This window comes from Tachysurus vachellii, chromosome 10, assembly GCF_030014155.1.
Source record: "Tachysurus vachellii isolate PV-2020 chromosome 10, HZAU_Pvac_v1, whole genome shotgun sequence".
NCBI classification, from domain to species: Eukaryota; Metazoa; Chordata; class Actinopteri; order Siluriformes; family Bagridae; genus Tachysurus; species Tachysurus vachellii.
The window spans coordinates 15,915,804-15,941,773 of record NC_083469.1 but is presented as its reverse complement, the minus strand read 5'-3'; the positions used below and the strand labels follow the sequence as shown (position 1 = coordinate 15,941,773).

The window sequence follows — 25,970 nt, the reverse complement described above, 5'->3', positions numbered from 1 at the left end:
TGTCATCTCAGTATTTTATTTTTACATTTAAAAAATTAATAAACCTCATGCTGCCTCACTGAAAAATTAGGGGAAAGTTAAAATATTAAAAAAAATAGGAAGGGGGAAAAAAGAGTAGAGGAAAACTTCAACAGGAGTAATTTTATTATTTATGGATTCTGTTGTATTTCAATTTTTTTTATGGCTCACAGTATGGGTGTCCATAAAGAGGATCTATTAAAGGCTGATTGGCAAAAGCATCAGGCTAATACTAGTACACTATTCTAACATTAGTATGAATATCTGCTTAAAGGTATATCGTGCCTTCCAAGTATTTGGAACAACAAGCACATGTTTTTTCTCCTTTTCTTCTTTTTTCCCCAAACTATGAATATAAGATGATGGACCAGAATCTGTGCTTTCACTTCTTGAGAAATGAAAAGTGGGCAGAAAGAAGAGAGCCACTGTACAAACAATAGAATGTCATGGAAAAAAGAAAGAAACATTGGTGTATTAATAACAGACATTGAACAGGTTGGAGAGGGACACATCAGTGGATGACATACATTGCGAAAGCTTTGAAGAAAACAACAGTCAGTGACAACATCATCCACAGGATGGGGTGAAGGTATCACAATCCACTGGTTGAAGCAGACTTCAAGAGCAGAAATGTAGAGGCCATACCACTCATCAGCAGTAAGACTCATAAGTCTGCTCATGATCCCGAACATATGAGCTCATCTGTAAAACATGGTGGTTTAGTGTCATTACTTGGCTACATCTTTAACAGGCTCACTAATCTTTATTGATGATGTAACTCATGATGCTAGCAGCAGAATGAACATCCTATCTAATTGGGAGGAACTTCATCATGGAACAAGACAATGACAAATACACACCGCCAACACTACAAAGGACTTCTATAGGGAAAAGTGTTTTAGATTGTTCAAGACACTAACTAGACCTAAACCCAGCTAAGCAGCATTTTACCTCCTTTATAGAGGAGACTAAAGGAAGAAACCCCTGAAATGAACAACTGAAAGTAGCTGCAGGATAATCACAAAGCATCACAAAGGAGGAATGCAACCATTTGGTGATATAATTGAGTCCCTGACTTGATACAATTCTTAGAAGTGCTATGAAACAAAATAAGTTTAATTTAGTTATAAATCTAACTAAATTATACTTATTTTGTTTCATAGCACTTGTAAAAATTGTAATAACTGTTCCTATACTTTTCTCACCTAACAATATGATATAACCAAAGGTGCTATGTTATAAATGGTTTAATACACAGATGTAAATATCAGTAAATGAAAGTTGAATTTGTAAGTGTATAGCAAAAGCAATAGAATTAACTATTTGCTGAATTAGCTATTGCTACAATACACACGTGTAATATTGTCGATGGATATATCATTAAATTTGCAGGTAAAAGAAATTTCATTTTGGGCTAAGAACAATCTTTTCACATCAGAATTCCCTCTTCAAGTTTCTAAACGTTAACAATGACTGCATGCGGGAAAACATTTAAAAAGGTTTGTGGAGGTTTCTGTGGCTTGATTAAACATAAAACAACAAAATGCAAACGAAAGTGCAAAATGAATCCGATGAATATGAACAATTGATCATGAAAACAAGGTGTTAGAAGTTCATATGATGGCCAGCAGGAGGCGCTGTGTGTGTTTGTGTGTTATGTGTGTGTGTTATGTGTGTGTTATGTGTGTGTGTGTAGAACGCGCTGGCTGTATGACTAAATGAGGCCGTACCTACGTCACGAGGGTGTGATCAGCCCAGCGCTTCACTTCGCAATTTTAGCGCGACTGGACTTCATACTTCATTTTTCTGTATATTGTCTGCACGCGCCTGATTTGTTTACGACCTTCAGCGTGGAAAGATCATGAAGAATCACGCGCACACTCACGGGCACACTTCCAGCTAGCTAACCGGCATCTTTATCCGATGGAACTGGTGATGTCTTCGCTAACTAGCTAGGTAACTGGACAAGTTTGGCTGCTTTATGTTGCAAATGTGGGCCAGCGGAATGTAAACCAACCTGTAAAACAGAACGATGTGTTATTTTCTAAAGCCATTTAACGTCACATCACGAATTAAACGGTCTCGGAGCTGAAACTAAGCGACGCTTTATTTTGTTGCCGCTAGCTAAAGCTAAGCTACGTGTCACTCAGATCCAACGGCAAGAGGGAAAGGAAACAAGTAAACCAGAAAACATTAGAGAAATGTACTTTATAACAACCGAAATGATAGACGGTGCGTCACGTTACGTATTTAGGGCTTTAATTGTGCCATCGTAATGATTTAATCCTGACAATTTCGTGGTCATTTGAATTAGCGATATTAACGTTAGTGTTTAAACTGAAGCATCATCACGTCACTCGTGTTCGTGTTGAACTCGGAAAGAGTTATTTAAACGTCACTTAGGACGCTTTCTCTATATACCTGTATGTCATCCTACAGCCTTTGTTTTGTCCTGACAGGGTCGTGTGTAAGAGAACAGTTTCCTGTAGTCTCCAGAGCGCTAACACTGAGTCACTGGTCACGTCTGAACGGAGAGACATGCAGACGTTTTTGCGTGGAAAACGTGTGGGCTACTGGCTCAGCGAGAAGAAGGCGAAGAAACTCAATTTCCTGGCTTTCGCCGACATGTGCAGGTAAGATTTGTACAACATTAACCTGGTCATAATTAACCTGTTACTCTGATGCACGTTCAATGAGAAACAGTTAACTTGTTGATATAATGTAATGCTGCGTTCACATGCTCCGTGAATTACACTCCATTTAGGGTGACTGCGCTGAACATCTTTGTTCCTATCCTCGTATCCAAATTGTGTAACTTTGGTAATTACCTTTATCTTTTCACCCATTACGTTGGCGAAGATGGATCATTATTTTACCAGTGACAGATACATTATGTTACTGAAAACCTAAAGCTAAGGAGCACGTGAATGTAGCATCATCACCTCCTGACAAGTAAATGTCAATATTCGTCATTACCATAATATTCTGTACCATAATGGACAGAAGCTTGATCATAAATAACAGGAATATAATTTAATCAGTGACAAACAAATGACACAGTGAACTTTGAGACTGGATTGTGTAATTTTGCCTCCCTTTAAGACAAATCACATAAGTGTGATGTTAGTTTAGTCATCAGATTTAGTGGCATGTCATCATCTGCAGTACTGTGTTTTTTTTGTTTTTTTTTTGTTTGTTTTTTTTACATATCATTGGTTCTTACACAATGTTGTAACAGAAATAGTGTTGTGTTTTATTACCTGGCTCAAAGGTTATCAAATATTTTGCAGCCAGGAACCCATTACTGAGTAAAAACCTCTATGATAGGAGAGAATTTATTTTGAATATAAATACGATAATCATTTATATATTATTACAGTAGGAAAATATACAGTTGAATGCAAAATTATTGCACCGCTGGCCAATTAAAATATTTGACTGATCCACTGCAGGAAAGGAATTTAGAAAAACACATTTATTTAATGGGTATGTGCTTATGGTATTTAATGGGTATTTGCTTATCTCATATTTCATAAATGTAGTAATTACTATGTGTCAATAAAAAAACACTTAAAGTTGGTAACTTAATTGGCTCTTTGTGCCTTTATTGAGTCATTAGGACGTTTTTGGCAGGTAATGAATCGTCATTACGATTTACAACTCCAGAGCGAGAGAAATAATCTTCAGGATCTTCAGACCTGATACTAAGGTCAGACTCTGCAATCTTAGGCTTCTCTAAGGGACAGACTTGGTATCTGAAAATGAATCTAACTGAGGCCTACAAAGCAAAAGAAGGCTATCAAAAGATATCAAACTGATAGCAGCTCACAATTTGTCCGAACTTGTCTGAAATGTCATTAAGAAACCGTGGAAGTCAAAACAATACCAAGAAAACGTTCAGAAAAAGTTGTGTTATGCTGGGTAGAAAACCAAAGCAAAACCCTCAATTGACAGGAAGGACTTACAGGAAGGTTTAGCTGACACAGGAGACACAGTGCACCGTTCTGCTCTGCAGTATTGCTTGCACAATCATCGTCTGCGTGGAAGAGCCATCAGAAGGAATATCTCACTTGCAACCTTCTCATAAAAAGTCAATATCTGATGTATACAAAGCAATATCTAGATAAACCAGAGACATGTTTCCAAAAGGAATATTTTAGGGCAAAAAGAGAAGCATTTCATGAAAAGAAACCTTGTAACTGTTAAGCATTGGGGTCGCCCTGTATTGCTGACAGTTGAAAAATGTTACAACTAGAAGTGTTCTTGGAGGAAGAGTATGTTAAAAATCATTAAACAAGACTCCTTACTGGCTAAAGAAAGCATGTGTATAGAACCAGTCAATAAAGTCTGTAATAACTACTTTATTTGGCTCTATTCCCATATTGTGAACCACAGCTCAAAATCATCGATCCCAGATCTTGTTTGTGTTCATAAAATATCAGTGTTGCAGGAGCAATTTCTTTATCCTTTTAAAGTTTATCCTGCATCCTCAAAACATTTTCTAAATCTCCTCTAGCTGTAGGTTAGCTCCCAGTTTGTCTGTGCAGGATCATCATGTAGTATGTCTTGAGTTGTGTATTTTATGGTCATGTCTGTTGATTGGCTTATTCACTATAGTGTGTTAGTCAGCATTCAGGGAATGAGAGCAAAGGAAACCTGAGTAAGTAGCAACAAGGCCAGGTGAAGAGTGGATTTTGTGCTGAGGTGCTGTGTGCTGTGTTTTTTATTTTTTTGTGGCCACTGAAACCTGAGCAAACAGAATTGTTGGCTCAACAAAAGGTACTGGCTACATGCGGGTGCATTTGTATGGTGTGTGTGATGTGGTGTGTCTGAAAAAGAGCTCCTGTAACTCAAATTTGGCTGCTTGTATGAGTGAGACTAAGCTTGTCACACTGCAAGCTGTATCCCACTGTATCAGTCTCCAGCTCAGTGAATGGTTATGTAATGTGTGGAACAAGCATTGCCTCTGATTAACTCAGAAACGGAGAGTTTGCAGGAAAGAGAGAGCGCAGGGTGGGAAAGAAGAGAAGGGATCAGAACAATGTGAACACTGTGAGCAGTGAGCGTTTGTCAGTCCCTGGATGACAGTGTTGAATCGAATATCTGTGTATTTTTGAATCCACACTGACAAAAGCGATCAAGCAAACAGTGTTGTGTTAAAATAAGCACATAATTCTGTAATTCTGGATATTTCTGCAAAGACTCAACCTGAGATGTGTAATGCTCAATGTATATATCTTTCTTATTGACGTTTTAAGTGACAAAATCTTTTGTGTTGTGTTGGAAAACATGGAAATTAAGTCATGTGTTTGAGTTCAGGGTTACTTTATTTTTGTTGAAATCTGCCGTTTGTTTACACTCAAGATTTTTTGTGCGAAAAGAATATGTGATTAGGTTAGTGAGAAAACTGTGGTGGACTGACCATGAATGTAGTGTCTCTCTCACACGCACACATGCATGCACACACACACTCTCTGAAGCTTAACCCAGTAGCTGTTTTAGACAGTTTCTTTGTAGCCAGGGCAACTAAAAAACCATGGAACGTACTGAACCCTGAACATACTGAATGCTCACTTCATTCAGGTTCCACTCCTGTCTTAGACAGCTGATGATGGGGGATCCCTGCTGAAACCGTTTAAAGCTAAGCACTAAAAGTGTGTGTGCAGTAGGATGTATAAACAGATGTAAGTATGCTATAAAGGAATTAAGGTCACCAGAGATCCCCTGTTATTCTCATATTAGCTGTGTCTAATACTATTTTTACTCCCCATGATAAAACTCTGCAATACGCGCAATCATTAAATGAACACAAGACAGGTGAGTTCCTGAGTTGTTTTCCTTGGAACTCTCTACAGTATGCTTTATTGGTTTAAGTGTGAAGAACATGATCGAAATATTTCTTCATTTCCCAGCATATAATAGTAGATTATTTTAAACAACTACTCAGAGCTTGTCTGAGTTCCTCATGAGTGCTGATAGTGTTTAATAGTCCGTCTCACTAAGTAGAATAAGTCTGTAGTATCAAGTTGCAGTATAAATGCAGCTCTTACGTCTTAGCCACAGAGCTGAAAAAGATCAATGTTTGGAGTCATTAAACATTTAGCTTGGTATTAACCAAACGTCTGATGGAATGGTGAGGAAGTTTTGGTGGTATGTGCAGTTTTTTTTTCCTGTTGGGAAAAAACAGCTGTAGGAGGATCATGAACATGCTCTCAATGCTCCCGTCTCTGTAGTGTCAGTTTGATGCAGCTTGTGACATGATTTATTTAGGTGTGACTACTGTATTAATATAAACTAACATGTTATATAAAGAGTAGTTCATTATAGCCTGGTTTTACATGAAAACAGTTAAGCAGCGAAGTATATCTGTTTTTATACTCATTTAACTGATGTGTTTATGTGTGTCGTGGTCTCAGTCGTGGTCTCAGTCGTATACAGTCAGTCGTTTCTATAGAGGAAATGTAGGTTAATCTTTGGAAGCAATACCTGGAGTATTAAATTTATTAAGGAATGTATTTTATTTGTCATGTTATGTTCTTTAATAGCATAATAAAAAGATAAGTAATCAAGGTTAAAGTATTAGTATAGTTTAGCTGCTTATAACTGCTGAGTAAATAAGACAAATCTCAGCTTGGCCTGGTTCTTTGAAGCAGTTAGTAACTCAGTGTTTAAGGTTCTGCATGGGAGCCACTGTTGGACACTGAGTAACCACTTCTTTCTCCATTCTTGCACTTGTTTTCTGTCTGATTGGATAAAAATCCCACTGTGTGGGTTGTTGATCAAAAGGTTGGGGTTAAAGCCTCACCACCACCACCACCACCACCACCATCACCACTGTTGGGTCCTTGATCAAGGTCCTTAACCCTTTCTGCTCCAGGGGCACTGACCCCAACTTAAGCTAAGCTGGGTTATGCAAATAAAATACTTTCACTGTGCTCTAATGTCTATGTGACAAAAATAAAGAGGACTACTTCTTCTCACTTGGATAAAAATGCCAGCCAGATGGATATAAGAAGAAATATAAGAAGCCTGAGGATATGAGGATAAGCCTGAGGATATGCTCAGGTACTAGAGATAAGTCTCATATTGCATACTTGTGCACTGTTCTAAGCCATTTTGTAGTATAAAGTGGTTATGTAGTATATTCTTGTATAGTGTGAGGTGTGTTTACACTAAAAATACCAGCAAGAAGAAGTGCACTTAAAGAACCTAGATGATGCACTTATTCAGCCAGAGAAAATGAAGTGTGGAATGTTGGACACTTCATGTGCTCAACGCTCACAACTTTATGTATACTGGAAGAGGGACTAATTCTAAAATAACTACATTATACTGTAGTGTTCTTGGTGCACAGTTTGTCATTTTAGATACAGCTTATATCTAATGATCTTACTGTTCTGCTGCTTATTTGGTTATTGTGATAAAATTCATGAGGAGAACAACAAAGGCCTCCTCAGGAGACTGAATCTCTTCTAAGACAACATAACTGGCTGTGCTGTCTGGTTTAGAGCGACGGCACTACTTTTATCAAAGCGAAACCAAGCAATGGGAAGCATCTGTGACCTCAAGTACGTGGAGAGGGTTGATGGAGCTCCACAGTGTGTTCAGCTGCCCTGTGATCTCCAGTTGGACTGACTGTGTGATGGTGAGAACTAGTAGGAGTGAATTGGCAAATGATCAAATTCAGATAAAGTCAGATAAACACAATCCAGTGAAAAAGTATCAGTGTAAATCTAAAAGCTAAGTTCACACTCACAGTGATGCAAGTTATTGATGCAAGTCTCCAGTCACTGTACTATGAAGTGGTCAGTATGAGTATCAGTCTTACTCCTGGTTGCCCAAGTAATAACGTTTCTCAGCTGGTGGAGCAACTGGCTTTCATAATCGGTTTTCTTACTGCTAAAATGGAACATTTTGGAGGAAGATTTGGTGTTTGTATATAAATTTTACGTGATTTCACCAGTGCAATAATATCCAGTAAAGCTGACTTCAGTTTGTCCTCATCTCATAGAAAGGTCTGATCATTACATTCCATGAAACTGGAGACATGTCGGATTCATGCTTCACAGTAAATCTGACACTTCTCAGCTTGTCTTCTATGTTGTTTTTTCCCCTGTATCCAGTAACTATTTCTCTCTTTTTATTTGCTGTTGTGTTGCTAGGTGACAGACATTAGGTATTATTTATCTTCATGTAAAAAGTAAGCAGCTGAAATATTGTATAATTGAATGTAGGACTGGAGTCCTGCTGTTTGATAAATGACACTTGGACAGAGAACACAGCTTGTAGAATGAACCGCCGTGTACGTTTACTGCGGATTGAAAGATTGTGTCCGTCCTCGCGCTCTAATGCTCCTCAATCTGAAAGGTCCTATTGCTGGTTTATAGCTTTCTTTTGGAGTTTTGTGCTTATTTATATTATTGTTCTGATCATTTTTTAATAAAAAAATGAGGCAAAACCATACTCTTAATAATCCTCCTTTTTAATGTAAAAAGATATGGGTAATTGTATCCAGGATTATATTGTAATTTCTTCTTTGTGTTTTTCTCTTTTAGGAAAAGAGGCATAGAAGTGGTGCAGGTAAGAACTGTTCTTTTCCCCCAAAATAACATCATATCAAATAAATGTGACTCCATCAATACTGTTGTGTAATTACTTTTTCTAAAGCCACCGATAACATCCAAAACTGTTTCTCTTTGCTGTTGCTAAGGGTCTTTTAACACCTGGTCACTTCATGTGTTTTCTCTGATCTGATAGTTATCTGATTTGTTAAAACTGTTCCATTTACATTAGGCCACATAAATCATAAATGCGTCTTGGCAAATCGGATATTGATCCGATCTTTCTACTCCCGCCCAAAATGCAAATATATTTTACCTCCTTTCCGGGGTAATTGAAATGGAACACGCTTTCGTGTATGCGGTTTTCAGAATACAATCAAAAAGAAGACGAACAAACTTGTTACGACGGTTATGCTACAAAAAAACAGCATTTACTGTTTGCTGCATTTTTGCTGGCAGCAGCAGTGCATTTTAAGACCCAACGAGACACGTGGGTGAAAGATCACTTGCGAGTGACGTACGTCCGTTTGGGAGGAGTATAGCACTGACGTATGTGGCTTGAACACCCTCATTCATTTACACCTTTCCAGTTTCATCATAAAATGCGTCCCAGACCACCTCCTGAAGTGGTTTGAATGATCGGATTTATATCCTATTTCTTGTAAGATTTCAGGTTGTAAAAGTTTGTAAGAGGGAAGAAACTTCCATAGTGAACATTTCTACTGTAATCTAAAGCTTAGATTAGTTTAATGTGAACAGCCCTATCAGTGTAGACCAAATATTTTTAGTTTGTTGAAGGATTTACTGCTTCAGTATTAAACCGAAGTCTGGTTTCTTTTCTGCACTTCATGAACAGTTTGTTTTCATGTTGATGGCATCTAATAGTTGAGCTTCAAGGCTTCAAATAAAAATCGAAATCTAAAACTGCACAGCACTGAAACTTTGATCTTTTGGTTTTATACTTCCTCATAATGCATCGGAAATAATCTTGACAATCTCCAATAATCGTGCAGTTGACAATATTTTTTAAACACCGTTAACATATAATCTCCTGTGGTGGCTGAAATCCAGACACTACTCAGACAAATTCCTGTTAAAAGTTGTGCAGATTTCATGAAGGATTTCTCCAAGACGCTGTAAAGACCCTGTCCTGGACTTCTCATGCAGTTTCACAAGCAGCACCAATCATCTGTCCTTGGATTTGTCTGTGTACTTGGAGACACAACAGTTCATCTTGGCCATGGAGAGCTGAGAGATATGAATTATTTTCAAATCATTCAGCAGGAATATCTGTAGCTTGTGTTATCTGTGAAGTGTCTTCTGGACTGGAGCTGTAGCTGTGTGACTCGTTTATGTCCTGTCTTACTGACTGTCAGCACATCTGCTTCTGATGTGCATAGCTGACATTTACTGAACCGGGGAGGTCAATTTTTGATGATGTCATTGCTTGTGAACGTCTTTAAACTAACCATTCCCACAAGAAAATAGAAACTGAAGGTTATTTTAATGTGGGAACAAAAAAGGTATTTTCCATACGGAATTCATTATCTATGTTTAAGATCGTTTTCTTTTCCTTTTCTTTTTTTTTTTGTTTTCACCAGTAAAGCAGCAGTGTAGGAGGGTTCCCTTGTGTCATTCTTCTCTTCGTCATTTCCTTCCCTGTATCACTTGCCCATCATCTCAGAACACGATTCAGAGCTTCACAAACACAATTCTCACTTTATTCTTGGAGTTCAAAAGTCAATTGATCACCATTCAGTGTAACATCTAAAGACTGTTGAGTGAGAAAATTCCGGTTGATCAGCAGTTTCTGAAATTCCCAAATCAGCTGATTAACCCATGACCTGTATCCGTTTGGTCTGATTGCATTGTTCTGCTGCTGCACGACTTACTGATTAGATTACTGCATAAATGAGCAGGAGTGTAGGTGTTCCTAATAAAGTGGCCGGTGATTGCATTCTTGACCTTTAACTTTGACTGACTTTTAAAAGAATCTTTATAATATTTACATGAATTTCACAGGTAGTATTCAGCAGCTCCCTCTTTGCTTTAATGACCGTGTACACTCGAGCTGCAAAAGCAAAAGTTACCATACTTCAGATCAAATCTAATCAGAGTTGTCTGAATACACGTCAATGAAAGAGTTTAGCTACGGGGAAAATCTGACCTTATACGAGTTACCATGATAAATATCACACATTTGCTTCCATTTAAAAATCGAGATTCAGAAATGGTGCGGAATGTTGAGTATTTACTTTCTTTATTTTAAATATCTCAACATCCGAACCTTTATGTTTAGTTCCAGTATCGGATTTTCTGTGTGGTCTCAGACTTTTGGACCTGTTTTCTGTTTGACCTCACTGTATTTCTATACATCATGACTTTTCTATAAACCCACAGGAACTCTACAGTTTTTGTCTGATCGACATTTGAACACAACATGGTGAAATAATCAGTTCACTTGGAGCACAGAGCCCTTGTCAGCACACTGTTCTGTTTTTGTGTGATCATCTTGTGAAGCTGGTCTGTTTATCTGCAGATTATTGCTGATTATTCTTATTTGCTAATATAGGCTTATAAAATATGAATACATGCTCGCTGTGTTAATATTTTATGAAGGGAAACATTAAAGAGCAATGACATCAGCACAGACGGGGCATTTTCTGTTTTTAAACCTCTTCTCCTACGTGGATTCTGTCCCTGTGTTATTTTGGATTTCAGCACACACACATCACCCGCTCGTGTTAAAACAGAGCATATTTATAATAGAAATGTGTGACGAGATTTTGTAAATGAAATGTTTAGCATTTTAAACACCTCAAGTCTGCAGCCTGGCTGTATTCAGATCCTGAGCTTTTCCAAACTGATTTTTCACTTTTCTATGAATTTATTTCAGAGCCCTCGTTGGCCACTGCTTCTTCCGCACCTTGTTTCTGAGGAGACGAATGACTCATCAGATAACATGCACTTGCTCTCCATCTGGTTATGGACTTGTACATTCACAGCTTATTTTTCCATGTGCATAATATTAATATTACTGATAAATGTGTTTAGGGGGATAAAGCTGAAGAAGGAGAACTGATAAAACACAGATGAATTAGCTTTAATGCGGTGGAAAATTGCATGTAGACAGACAGTGAGATACATACTGCTGCGTACTACACGTAAGAGAATAAGGAGAGATCGAGAGACTCGACACGTTTCTGCAGGACGGGTCACAGATATTGCTGTTTTGTGTTGCATGGTGTGTCAGCTTGCCCTACGTATCATCTGTATCATAATTAAATCATCAGTTGTGCATACATGAACGAGCACGGCTTCATGTTAACCATCGTTACTGACGTCAGATCAAAAAACTGCTTTGACAAAATATCACACACCGATCAAATCCACCGATTCAGTTAAGACGTAAGAGACGTTGCATTTATCGTACATCAGAAAGGAGCTTGGATTATTGTGAATTGTGTGTTTGGAGTGATCATGTTGTGTATAATACAGTCCTTGCATGGAAACAAGTGTCAAAGTAGAGCTGTGTGTGTGTGTGTGTGATTGTGTGATTGTGCTTTTCTCCACTCCACATACGGTGTGGATCTGGAGCTGGCCCTTCTCACTGATGTAAGCAGGAGATTAGGAGAACATGGAGCAGCGTGAATAACAGCCTGTCGGCACATCAGCATTAAAGCAGCGAGCCACAGACTCTCACGTCTTCAGCTACAATGGTTCATACACTTGTATGCGAATGAAACATTTAAAAAAACAAGAAAAAAAGGATTTATTTGAAATAAATATTCGTTTACAGACACCTTCCCCAGTATGCATTCACAGGAACTCTGAGTGTTCATACAGAATGGGTAAAGTAGCTTAGAGGTCAGTATTCTGGCCTCACACCTATGGAGCTGAGGATTTGATTCTTGCTGCAGTCCTGTGTGCACGGAATTTGCATGTTTTCTGCATACTCCGGTTTTACCCTCAATCCAAGAAATGTGTTGTAGGCTCATTGGAATATCTGAATTGGTGTGAATGAATGTGTGTGTGTGTGTGTGTGTGTGTGTGTGTGTGTGTGCCAGCTGCCTCCAAACTCAATAAAATAAATGAACACAATAAACCTGTATATATGACATATGTCTGTCGTGCCCCATCACAACCCCCTTTCCGGTGAAATCTTTCTCCCCGGACAAATCATACGTGCTAGGGCTGTGTATTGGCAAGAATCTGGCGATACGATACGTATCACGATACGGGGTTGCGATACGATATGTTGTGATACATTGCGATATTGTAAGCAAGGCGATATATTGGGACATTTCTTATTTTAGTTATAGGATAAAGTTTTAGGGAAGCTGTCAAGAACACCACCATATGCAAACCTTAGCAAAAAAAAAAGTTTTTTATTTAACCAGAACACAGTGGGAACTGCATTTGCATTAATTAGCCCCTGTAACATTCAATATGATTGAACCACTTTATGTGCAGTATGAATAACGGGGGAAAAATAAAGTGCTTGCAGGATTTCTTAAATGTATTAAATGTGTTAAATTAAATGTATTAAATGTTAGCTGTTATAAACAGACCATATATATTTTTAGACCCTGCTTTTAAAGCTTCACAGTTTCAGTTCACAATTGTAGCATGCAGTGTCCTAACATTTTGATCTGAACAAAAGAATTACATCTGCTTTATATCAATGAAAAATCAAGTGCTTGCAGGATTATTTAGTTAAACTAAATATAAGATATAACATTTTGATCTGAACAAAAGAATTATATCTGCTTAATATCAATGAAAAAATAAAGTGCTTGCAGGATTCCTAAAGAAAACAAAACAAATATAAACAATAAAATATTTACAGATGTTGAACATTCTCAGAACCTTTAAACTTGGATTTTACAGGTTTCTTTCATTTGTATTTATATTTGTCTTTTTATTTAATGTCAAGGTTTTTCTGAAGAAAGATAAGCTGGTCAATATGCTCAGATGTCAGGGCACTTCTATGTGTAGTTACAATTAGAGATGAGCCGGATACTCGGCTAAAACGAGTATCCGGTACAGATAAAGCACTTCTGCCGAGTACGAGTATTATACGAGTAATACGAGTCAATATCTGCGCTCGGATTGAATGAAAATCATCATTGGGTAGCTGATTGTGTCAGCGTTCTGTGATAGGCTAGTCACAGCGCCCCTCCCCTACAGTGATAGGCTAGTCACAGCGCCCCTCCCCTACAGTGATAGGCTAGTCACAGCGCCCCTCCCCAACACACATACAGATGTATTGTGTTGCTGTGTCTCGCTCTGCTCACTCACAGTCACACACAGAACAGCTCTCTGTCTCTCCCTCAGTCACTCGGGGTCTTTTCCGTTAACGTTTAGGGTTTCTTCAGCTTTTTACTTCGGGTTGTAACGTTAATAATACGTACTTACTAACCAGTAGAGTTCTGGTAAACGTGGGTTCGTTCAGACGTGGTGCTTGCTTGGTAGAATGCGACTCGATTGCGTCTCTGCCTGTCGGAGATTTTTTTTCTTTTTTAAACCTTCAGCTGTCTCTAACCAGTAACCAGACACCGAGTGTCTGACACGTTTTTGCTGTATTTCAAAAAAACATAAAGGTAGTAAGCTAGTGTTATATATATTACAAATTAATTATTACCGGTTAAAGCCCATTTCAAGACAAGCCCCTACTTCCGGGTTAGGCCCCACCCACTCCGAGTACTGATACGGATACAGATAATTCATATGGTTAACAGATACGGATACAGATACAGATAATGCTGTACTCGCTCATCCCTAGTTACAATGTCTCCTGCGGTGGAGAAAACTCTTTCCGCAGAAACACTTGTGCCCGGAATGCACAGGAAACCCTTTGCTAGTTTGGATAGCTCAGGGTACGCATCTTCATATATATAGCGAACTATTTTAACGTTAACATTAGTAGCGCGCCGTTATGCTAGTACTTTGTAACGAGTGGAGTGGTGCTACCCCTTTAATAGCAATGTCCCGTGGTTATAACACCACATGTGTGTGGAAGTCTGATGCTGCAACCGATATTCTCTTTTATTTTCATTTTCTCATACTAATGAGTATTTTTGTTTTAGTAACATGTTATTACGGAGGTTTTTCCTGTGTACGGAGGAATAAACCGTTGTGAGTGAAACATTTGTGAGTTCTCCGTCCTTATTTTCGCGGGCCTAACCTTGAGGAGCTATCCTAAATCTCCATTAATGTGTTACAACTTCCTGTCACTGTTTAAGTTCAGAGATAAGAATATAATTGGGATATAAACGGAACAAAATGAAAGTGCCATGAATCTGTATAAATTTTTATACATATATATATATATATACATAAATATCGATATTTTGTTTTTGAGAATCGATACAGTATCGCCAAACAAAATATCACGATACTCATGTGTATCGATATTTTCTTACGCCCCTAATACGTGCATGCGCATCACACAGCTAGCACCAAGACCGCACATGGAAGCGTTATATAAACTTAAATCTGTCATCTATACATTGAAGTCATTTGCATAAAGAAAAAAGAAAACACATTGGCAGATCCAGTCAGCTTGGAAGCTGCTGGGGATTCGCCAGCGTTAGGAATAAAGCTAGCAAGCTGCCAAAGCAAAACCGTTGAACTGCCGCACGAAGATGCAGGACGAGTGTGCTGTAGATATTTGTAGATATTAAGTGCAGGTGGTGTTTCATAGTAAAGTACTGTTTAATATTTCTCAGTACAATTGCATATGAACGCCACAGAAATACAACTATTACTCACATAAAAATCTAACACAATTTCAGGTCAGTGTTTTCAAAATTAATATTACTTTCAGTATCAAAGGTGTCCCCCCCCAACCCCCCAAAAATAGCTTATTCAGCTGGTTTGGTTTATAGTAATAAGTTATATAAAGAAATGTTAATTAAAAATAAAAACACAACTAGCTTTGGGCCACTTTAATTTTGTCAAAGTAGTTCTGTGACCCTGTGCAGATTAAATGGTAAAGAATATGGATTGGTGGATAGCTTTTTTAAAAATGCTTTTGTACAAGAAGTACCTCTTGGTTTTGGCAGTTTCTTCACAGTTTACACGGCATGAGTCACACCCATCTGCTGTTTTCACTTTGTGCCACTGGGTCAATGAGTGACTAAACTTTACTACAGAAGGCTCTTGGGAATAAAAATGCAATATCGCTTTCAGACACGTCTTGTATCTCTAGCCGTGTGTGTGACCCATTTTCTTGAGCAGCTCAGCATGGCCTAATCGACCCAGTGTACATTTCAGTTTTACAGCCCTCTTTATCTCCGTTACCGCTATCTAATGCCATCTGGACTATTATTATACATGCACTCGACAGAATCTGAATGCTAGCACCTCTAAAATTGTGAAATGAATATAGATGTTCTTTTGTTGATAGATTCTTTGCTGTTTTAGCATAATGAGAAATCCATGGAATTTTGCTAAAGATGATCAGTATTTGTGAAGCTGCTGTCTTCCTCTCTGTATTCAGCTTGACCTGAGCCAGCCTCTGGAGGAGCAGGGACCTTTAGACGTCATCATCCACAAGCTGACGGATCTGATCCTGGAGGCAGACCAGAACGACACCCAGTCCCTGTTACTGGTTCAGCGTGTGCAGGTGAGAACTGGCCACAATACCCATCTTTGTTATGCGTCTTTGCCCATAATAATATTTGTCCATGTTAATTGTGTCTGTTAAGAGTAATATGCTGGTAAAGGGACTGATATGCCAATTAATTGGAGAAGAATCGAACATGTTTCTTAAAGGACCACTTGCACTAAATGTTTATTAATGATGTTTGCATTTAAACCAGTAGTTTAGTCTTTATTAGATGTTAGAGATTGGTTTTTTCCCCCCTTCCAATTTTCTCTCTACTAAGTTCTACTCACCAGCCAGCTCTCCCATCTCATAAAGTGCTGTAGGCATGACATGTTTTCTTCAGGCCAGCCCCATATATTTGGCTCTGACTGTAAACGTATACAAATGTAAAATGTTTTTGTAATTGTTTGTTATTGTTGTTATTACCATTATTATTACCATTTTTTTACCATATTATTACCATTATTTTACCTCTTCTTCTTCTTCTTCTTCTTCTTCTTCTTCTTCTTCTTCTTCTTCTTCTTCTTCTTCTTCTTCTTCTTCTTCTTCTTCTTCTTCTTCTTCTTCTTCTTCTTCTTCTTGCCATTTTTATATATAATGTTGATGTTGCCACCAGAGGTGAGCATCACCCTGGTTCACTCAACAAAACATTTCCATTTATAAAATTTGGCAGAATGCTTACATTTTATCTCCTTTTTATACAACTGAGCAATGGAGTGTTAAGGGCCTTGCTCAGGGGCCCATCAGTGTAAGTTTGGTGGACCTGGGATGTGAAACAAACAACCTTCCAATCAGTAGTCCAACACCTTACACACTAGGCTAGCACATTCCCAACAGGAGCTTCCCATTGGCTTTTGGATTATTGTAAAAAATAATCTCTGTGATCATCAAAAGTTTATGATTCTTAAATGTTTTGTTTATGTTAATCCTTACAAATGAACACAATGTTTATAAATTTTAAATCATTAATACATTAATCTTTAATCTCCAGAAGTCGTAACTATAGCACACAGCTAATTTTGCTCCCTAGGATCTTGGCTTGTTGGCTGTTTCATTGGGATTTGAAATCGCTCATGATTCCAAGGTGCTTGTACTCATTGTGTTGCGCCACTCAGGAGCTGTTCATGTCCTTTCATGTTTATTTATTTTTATTTATTTCACTTACATTCTGACTAAGCTGGGTACAAAGCAAATAATTTAGTAATGATACTTATTCCACGACCATGGGGAACCTCTTAGATATGTGAGTTATATGTTAATGTTCTTTACAAAACTGAAGTTCTGTGTGTATGTTGTGGCAGTAATACATCAGGAACATGCAGGAGTGGATATAAAGCTCAATACAGACGTAATGCCGCTTATGTCTGGACTCCAGTGTGAGTTCTAGGTAACACTTGGGACCAATCTATCATGCATCACAACTGAATGGTGCTACATTTATGAACATATAAGGAAGTAGATGCTTGCCCTGCTTCATGGAGTCCTATCTCAAAGTATAACTCTTTGCAAGGAGAATGCACTAAAAGGGAGCTTGACTGTGTGGCACTGATCCTAGCTGTTAGTGGACAACACTAGTTTGGATTGGAAAGAGGAAAGTGTACATTGTGCATGACGATGTATAAGGATTCTAAATACAGTAGCAGATATACAAGAGTACTTCACATGCGGTTTACAATCCCACACTAGACGCTAACTATAGAATGGCGAGTCATTTGAGGACTTGTTAGTTGTAAGATTTTGAAACTACAACCTCTTTTTGCACAGATGGTTACACAAGAACATTTGGTAACGTGGTTTGTGCTGCACTGTTGTTTGTGTAAATACATGCGCAAGTAATAAGCAAGACTGTGTGGCAAACTGCCTTAGTGAACTTCTGGGTTGGGGGATTTATTCCTGCCTCTGCTCTGTGTTTGAATGTTTGTTCTGTGCTTCGGGGTTTCCTCTGGGGTCTCTGGTTTCCTCCCACTAGTCCAAAGACGTGTGTTGTGAGTCCCCTGAGATAGACTCCAGACTTTCCATGACCCTATGTAAGATAATTGGTACAGAAAATGGATGGATTTTGCTTTAAGTTGGTGCATCTTCAAAATGTATTTGGGACAGTTATATATAGTATTTTATAATTTAAAAAAAAACCTTAAAACCTGCAATTTACATACATTGTGATTAAAAAATACCTGCAAGGTGACTGAAATACATACTGTTTTGTTAGGTGCACCAAGTGGTCAGGCTTTTTCCCCTTTTAGATGATGACTTCCACTTGTGTGTGTGTGTGTGTGTGTGAGAGAGAGAGAGAGAGAGTGTGAATAGAGAAGTAACACAATAGAGTAGGAAGTGTCTTTAACACAGGAGCACAATCCTAATTCATTTCATTTACAACTGGTAATGGAACATCCTTTATAAAATAAGTCATTCTCATTTTACAAAAAAGAGAGAGAGTATTTTTTTTTAAACATCAGCATGATTGCTTTTACATAACACTTTTCTTGCTCTGGATCTGTGCTGGCAGGATTTGTGGTGTGGCTTGGTGTGTACATGCTGATGCTCCTGCTGATCGCAGACATGCATGAACAGCACATGTGCATACATGCCTGAAGGGTGTGGGAGATGGTGGAATTATATACGACTTCATAATATAGTAGAAAATAGGGAATGTGAAGATATTATAGAGGCATCCTAATCAGGACGGTTTCCCCAGCTCTCTTTGTTTCTCCCAGTTACTTCATTTACTCGCTTTACTCATATCTTAAAGAAGCATTGTGATAGTGGATTGTGTTTGCGAGCACTAATAGAGACTTTGTTCTTTGAGGATGTGTAGAAAAGAGAAACTGCTACAGATGACAGCTTTGTGCAAAGTGAGAGTGATGTAACAGAGTTCTGTGTGTGTGTGCGTAAGTGTGTGTGCATGCGTGTGTGCGCCTGTGTATGTCTGTATTTATGTGAGTGTAATTATGTGCATGCGTATGTGTCTGTATTCACAAGCGGTGCCGTTATGTATTATATTATTTTTAAATAATTGCACTGTTCAGTGCTGATAGCCATCGTCTACTTACTGTGCATTTGTGCTAATTTCTAGGGAGATGATAACAAAATAAACTAGCTAGCGGACCCTAGCTGGTAAATGTTTTAGTAATGTGATCTTTTCCTCTGGATTGCAGGACTACATAGATGCTCACCCTGAGACTATAGTTCTGGATCCACTCCCTGCCATCAGAACACTGCTTGACCGCTGCAAGTCTTACCAGCTGGTCCACCGAATAGAGGCCTGCATGCAAGGTAAAGTCAGTTCCTTTTCTTTCTTTCTTCTTTTTTTTAAAACAGAAACCTTCATCATCACATTCATCACATTTGTACCTTCAGGCTCACTGACGAGTTTCATGACCATGAAAATTGAACATTGGTGGGAGATTTTGTACTGAGGTTTCTGACAAACCACTAAGCAAAGAAATATCTTTGGAATAATGATTAAATAATCTTTTGTCTGGAGTTGAAGTGTGTTTTCACACTTATTCTGCTTCAGAGCATAATTATTTTTGCTCTGGTTTTTGTTACACAGTGCACATAAACAAACCAAATTAATTGTAGGGATGAAAAGGTATTAATAAAACCCTTAATGCTTCATTCTGGCGTACAACAGAAAAGGCAATCAACTGAAGACCAGCACAGTGTTTAAGCTTTAAAATTCATTTGTTCACTTGATTAGAAATTCGAAACCATTTCTTTTGTTTTTCTCATTTTCTTAGTTAAGCCAAAAATCCTAAACAAAATCACATTTCAACATTTCTACAGCTATGTCCTTTGGCTTACTTACTTCTTGTGTATCAGTTTAGTAGCTGCCTGTGACCCAAAATACACAGAATCTTGGATTCACTTCCTACAATTGTTGTTCTATAGTTTTCTTGCAAACAGACCGAGACAACCCAGTTATTTTGGTCCATGGCTGTGTTCACACCTTACGGAGGGTGCAGAAATGCCCTGGAGTGAACACCTGTAGAATCCATTCCAAGATGGACAGAAACTGTTGTCCGTAGCTTGTGTAGGTGCTAAACACACTCGACACACATTGTTCTGGTTTTTCATCCGTGTGCGTGTATGTGTGTGTTTGTCTACATTGTGGGTTTCAACAGAAATATTTTCCAGAAGAAGGAATCCTGAACTGGCACAAACCTGCACACACATGGGTGTTTGTGTCTAAATTTGTCTATGAGCATTCTGTGAGTCCTTTCCCTCCAGTCACACATGGCAGATGGTTATGTAACTAAATTCTGTTTCTGCTCTTCTCTCACATATCATTGTCATGCATATCATTTTCTAGTAGTCATGTTAAGTAATTAAGGTAAGGAACTGTTTGAAGTACATACTGTGCAGGGATTTATCATCATTTATGACTGCTGAGCATTTCATATTAATCATGCGAGTCACATTATTCTTTGCGAATGAATACACTACTCTCAGGTACACCTCACACAATCACTGTGTATCTCAGAGTAGTTAAATAAAGAAGATAGATAGATATCATCAGCTTTCTTCTCATATCCTTTTCAAACTCATGGTACAGAGTTTGAGAGAAACAACACAGCGTGCTACTGTTGTCAATACGGCTTTTGTGGAAGGTCGTTGCTGTCACTCATTCACAGCTTTACTTTAGAGGTGTGTGCTGTATGGTGTGCAAATGTTTAAATGTGAGGTGTTTTTGAGACTTCACTTGTTGTAGTCCATACAGATGTACAAGCTGTTATGATGAATGCTGTTTGTATTGGTGCACATGCTCTGTGTTACTCCAGCTATGTTCTGGTAAGAGGTCTTGTGGTGAGATAAGTGGCTCTCTGCAGAGAAAAGTGAGTGAGTCTGACCAGGCTTTCCTCCATATGACTCATACTGAGTGCACCGTTGCTCTGCCTAAACATTGCCCATTCCTGTCTTTTGTCCTGTCTCTGGAGACTCGACAGGACAAGAGCATAACATATACTTTTGAAGTAATTTCCCCGGTTGTGTTTATGTGAATCCTGTGCTGACCTCCTGTTGTTGTGCTGATGGCAAAGAGCTTTGCACTTTAAAAGGCCAGACTTGTACTTGACAATGTTAAACATAATCCTCAATTTACATGCACAGAGAGTATGTGTAAACATAGCAATTCAAGAATATGATTGTTCCTTTTTGTATACTCAATTTGCTGTTTTTTTTTTAAGATGCATTTGTGTGTTACAGATCTAAACGCAAATTTTTTTGTGTGTATGGAGAAGCAGCAAATTCTATTTTCTAGTTTTCTTCCTGCAAATGTTATTATTATAGACTGCATAAATTACGTGGAGGTGAGGGAAGTCTATGGCTTCAAGTAAGGGTTTGTAAGCATTGCAAATGAGGGCAAAGTGGTTTAAAAAAAATGTTTTTAGAATAATCATTTATGTTGGAAATTCCTTATGTAAAATCTTAAAAATCACTCTGGGTGGCCAACCATACTGTATTGACTGGGACTGTATTTGGGACAAAATCTGGGTCGGAGTCCATTTTGAATGAAAAATTGGTAAAGTTGTCATGCAGACTGGGAAGTGTACCATGGTACCAAATACCTTTAAGTTGTGGTGTGAGTTCAGTTCACTAGTACTGTTCAACAATTCCCATGAATGGGAACGTATCTGGGTCTGCATTTGTTCCAGAGGTAACCAGCACAAGCAAACTGCAACAAGTAATGAGAAAGCCATGAGTATTCTTTACTTTATAAAATTTTTAAAAAACTTTGAAAAAGACCTAAAACAATATCCCTCTTCTGAGATGTACAAGAAAGCCGCACAATCAATAGATGCAATTAACACCACTGGATTTGAATTTAATTTAATTTGTTGGCATGGAAGCCGTAATGTAATAAAGGCTTCCATGCCACCAAATTAATTTAAATTAAATTAAATTCTTGCACAAGGGCCCAACAGTGGCAGCTTGGCAGTGCAGGAGCTTGAGCCCCAATCCTCCAATCAACACCCAGAGCCTTAACCACTTGGGCCACCACTGCCCCATTTATTATTATTTTAAAATTATTTTTTTTAATGTTTTGTTGAAATTCTAATACCTAATATAATACCTAACTGGTGTAAAATAATAAAATCATTGCCTGTGAAGCTTCTTTTGTGTGCCATACCGTTACACACAGGATACAACACTGGTAATTTTCAGGTTGGTTTTATCAGCACTGTCATCATTCAAACGCTGTAAAGAAAATGCGTATGTCTAGAATGAAAGCAGAATGATTTCTGTAAAATATCTGGGATCAAAGACTGGAAAATTACATATTAAATGATGAGTGAGCCCAGAGATCCTCAAACGTTGGGGAACACAAATATGTTTTTAGTGTGCTTTAGGTATTTTAATATCTGGTGTAGTGCAATCTTGGTTTTTATGAAGACTGTGAGGAAGCGTCAGAAGAAATACCTCAAGCTCTTATGAACCATCTTGGAAAGGTCACTAAGATAGTGGTCATGTTACTGCTTGTACTAGAGGTAATGGAGAATTTTTGAATACCAATTTACAGTTTTTTACTTCATGAAAACAATTGGTCACATTGTTTATAGCACATTCAAGCATGCCAGTCATCAGCTGCTTGTGGATGTCAAGTCAGTGGTTTAAAATCAGTGGTATAGCCATTTCTCAATATCTGTGTCACAACAGGAAGACCTGTAAGGATTTTTTAAAACTTCATTAAGATTGAGTGTCAAGAAATCCTGTCTGAATGTGCTGGCTGTCTTTTCATCCAGCTGTTTATCGTCTCCTTCAAAGCTGGCCAGCCTGCAATACTGCATACTTTAGCTCATTAGGGGAGACCTGTCGTGCTGCACTGAAAATGAAGAGAAAACCTCTACTATTGACATGAACCTTTTTACAAAATCTATGTTTTATTACAAAACTGGAGGAAACAGGGCTGTGTATCACTGACAATTATAAGTAGTAGTAGAAATTTTTGTATAATCAGGATTACTCATTAACTCATTAAGGTTAAAATGTTTTTACAACAGTGACCTGGCCAAGAAGGCAGCACAAGACACAACAATTAACATATTAAAAAAAAGCCACACTTATGTACAATATGCATGAAAGTGCTGCTGAGGACGGCTCCACATTGACAGCCTGGAGATATACAGGAGAGCTGTTGATTGTGCCACTGCTTCACTTGGCTTTGCACTCTAGTGTCAATCATTGAACATTTGATGAATTTGTCAGGAAGGAATTTATATTAAATCTATGATTAATTTAGAAATTACTTCCTGTTACACAAGTCCACTTGATTATACACAGTTGCAGAAAGGAATTTTTTTAATCACAATCTTTGTGTGAGGGTGTCCTAGGCCTTTGTGCCCCGAGGATAGAGTTCCTGGGATAGACTAATGTTCCCCCCTGTGTATTATATACAGTACAGAAAATAGATGGATGGATGGATGGAACTCAGAGCGTGAACACTGGCACCAGTTAAAAGCCACCAGTTATGTCATTCATAGAAAATCTACAAATATAATTAGAATTTCAAATTAAATTCAAATGCAGTATGTACATTCATTCTAACAGTCTGCCTTCTTTTCTTTAGCTTGTGAGACCTATTTTCTTCAGGCATAACACAGAGATGAGCAGAATGTCATGTTCTTTAACCTCAAGTTTATCTTTAGAGCATCTTGATTATATAATCTAACATGGAGAACATGTTATCTTATAGTCTCTGAAACAGCCAAGATTTTATTGAGTAATAATAAAAATGGGTAATAAACCCATCTTTCACGGTGAAATTACAGCAGTATTTTTTTTTAAGTCGAGTATTAGTTTTACATCCTAACACATGATTCAAGGCATTTCGATTGTACTTGGAAGTCATGGAAAGCAGACCATTCATATGCTTTGCCTAAGACTTTTATGTAACTCATTTTGGACACTTGTGACATTCTGATTCAGGCAGAAAGACTCTCAGCACTTGCTGAAATCTTCCTGAGCCTTCATTTTAAACAAAAAAGGAATGACAATTTCCAAATTTGGTCAAAATTTGGTTGGATATCTTGAGCAAGGATAAAACAAAATGGATCTGATTTATATTTATGTTTATTTTTTACTGATTTATATAAATACTGCCTTCTATATACTGGAAGGCGATGAGATTCTGGCAGCACCTGCTAAATGTTTCTTGCCTGTTTAACATTACACACATGGGGTAGTTTGGATTTCTTTCTTTAAACATATGCATTTTTTCACACCTGCCTAAAACTTTTGCACAGTACTATATATATATATATATATATATATATATATATATATATATATATATATATATATATATATATATATATATATATATATTATAATGTGTGTGTGTGTGTGTGTGTGTGTATATATATATATATATATATATATATATATATATATATATATATATATATATATATGTATGTGTGCGTATATATATGTGTATATATATATGTGCTTAATAGCTTTACTTAAGTGTGTTAAAGCTTAATGTGAACAACTAACAAAAATCATAAACATTGAGCTTTAAATTGATTTTTAATCATGTATTAAATGATATTTTAAATGAATCTCTTGTAAAAGAATATATTGTGAAAGCAAATGAATCACAATACAGTGTCAGATAAACTCCTGTTATCACACAGGAAGATTTTGGCACACCACCAGCTGAGATAATATTTAAGCCTTAATGCTGCATCTGATGCAAAATGCTGAAAAATTGAATTATGACTCTTATCTCAATAGCCCAGATCACGATCACATTGTCCAATTATTATACAGTGAATTTTGCATGTTTGAGAAGCTAGGAGTGTGTTGGCCAGTCAAGGAACGAAAAGTGTTGGAGTATTTTAAGACATCCATTGGAACGTAAAAAATACAATGTTGATTTCAAATACAAAGTTTAGGTCTACTCCGTCCCATTAGTCAGCCTCTGGGTCTTCCATTCCAGTGTTTTAGCAGAATCCGGCCAGAACTCCAGACATAATCTGGTCTTCTCAAATGTCTGGTAAACATTCCGCAAATGTCACGTAAACGTCTCAGCCGGTTCTTACAGGTCTGCAGAGCTGTTTAGTGTTTAGGCAGAGATGGAGGTTGATACTAAGGATTAACAATTTTAGTCCCAGTCCTAACATGGCAGAGATGATGAATTTTTCTAACTCAAATAGTTCATTGAATTCGCATTGTTTACTCATATCAACATTTTTGGTAAGTGGGTTATAAAATTATTTAAACTGAATTATTTAAAACACTGACTAACAAATAGCCACACACAGGGTGCACTGCTTCTTCAGAATTCTTCAGAGTATGTGAGGAAAAATATAAAACAAAAATCTGTTAAATTGTTTTTGCATGCTCACACTGAAACTTCTAGCTTGTCATTGTTTATCAGAGTAGGATGTTGTCTGTGCCTGTTTTTTGCTTGCTAGCATGAAAAGTCTTATGTAAGCTTCCTCAAGAGTAGCAGAACAAAAGCTCAGGCTCTGTTGCTGGATATATGTTCATGCTCTGATAAGAAAACCACAGTGAACTTTTATTTTTATTTTTATTTTCGACTTCTTGGGGGAACATTGATAATCATTCAACAGCACCGCACCTAACTCAGCGAAACAGGAAGTGACATGCTCGCTCCTGCTCGCCTGTAAAGTGTGTGGGGTTAAACACTTGCTGTTGGCATCTTTTTAAACAAAGAGCATTTATTAATTCTGCAAATTAAATGTAATGGGAAAAATTGAGTGTAATCCAACTAATGTCTAACCACCAACACAGCGAGAGCAGTCTTGCATGGT

At 37.7% G+C, this 25,970-nt stretch overlaps 1 protein-coding gene across 1 annotated transcript in view; it reads left to right on the top strand.

Annotated features, from left to right (window-relative positions):
- Positions 1 to 1,731: 1,731 nt before the first annotated feature.
- The window catches only part of itpk1b (inositol-tetrakisphosphate 1-kinase b), a 31,068-nt gene continuing 6,829 nt past the window's right edge, over positions 1,732 to 25,970 (top strand). The window contains exons 1-5 of the mRNA XM_060879885.1: positions 1,732 to 1,974; positions 2,478 to 2,651; positions 8,574 to 8,598; positions 16,084 to 16,209; positions 19,347 to 19,464. Coding sequence (XP_060735868.1) covers positions 2,557 to 2,651; positions 8,574 to 8,598; positions 16,084 to 16,209; positions 19,347 to 19,464 — 364 coding nt within the window. The 5' untranslated portion in view covers positions 1,732 to 1,974; positions 2,478 to 2,556. The remainder of the gene's footprint in view (positions 1,975 to 2,477; positions 2,652 to 8,573; positions 8,599 to 16,083; positions 16,210 to 19,346; positions 19,465 to 25,970) is intronic.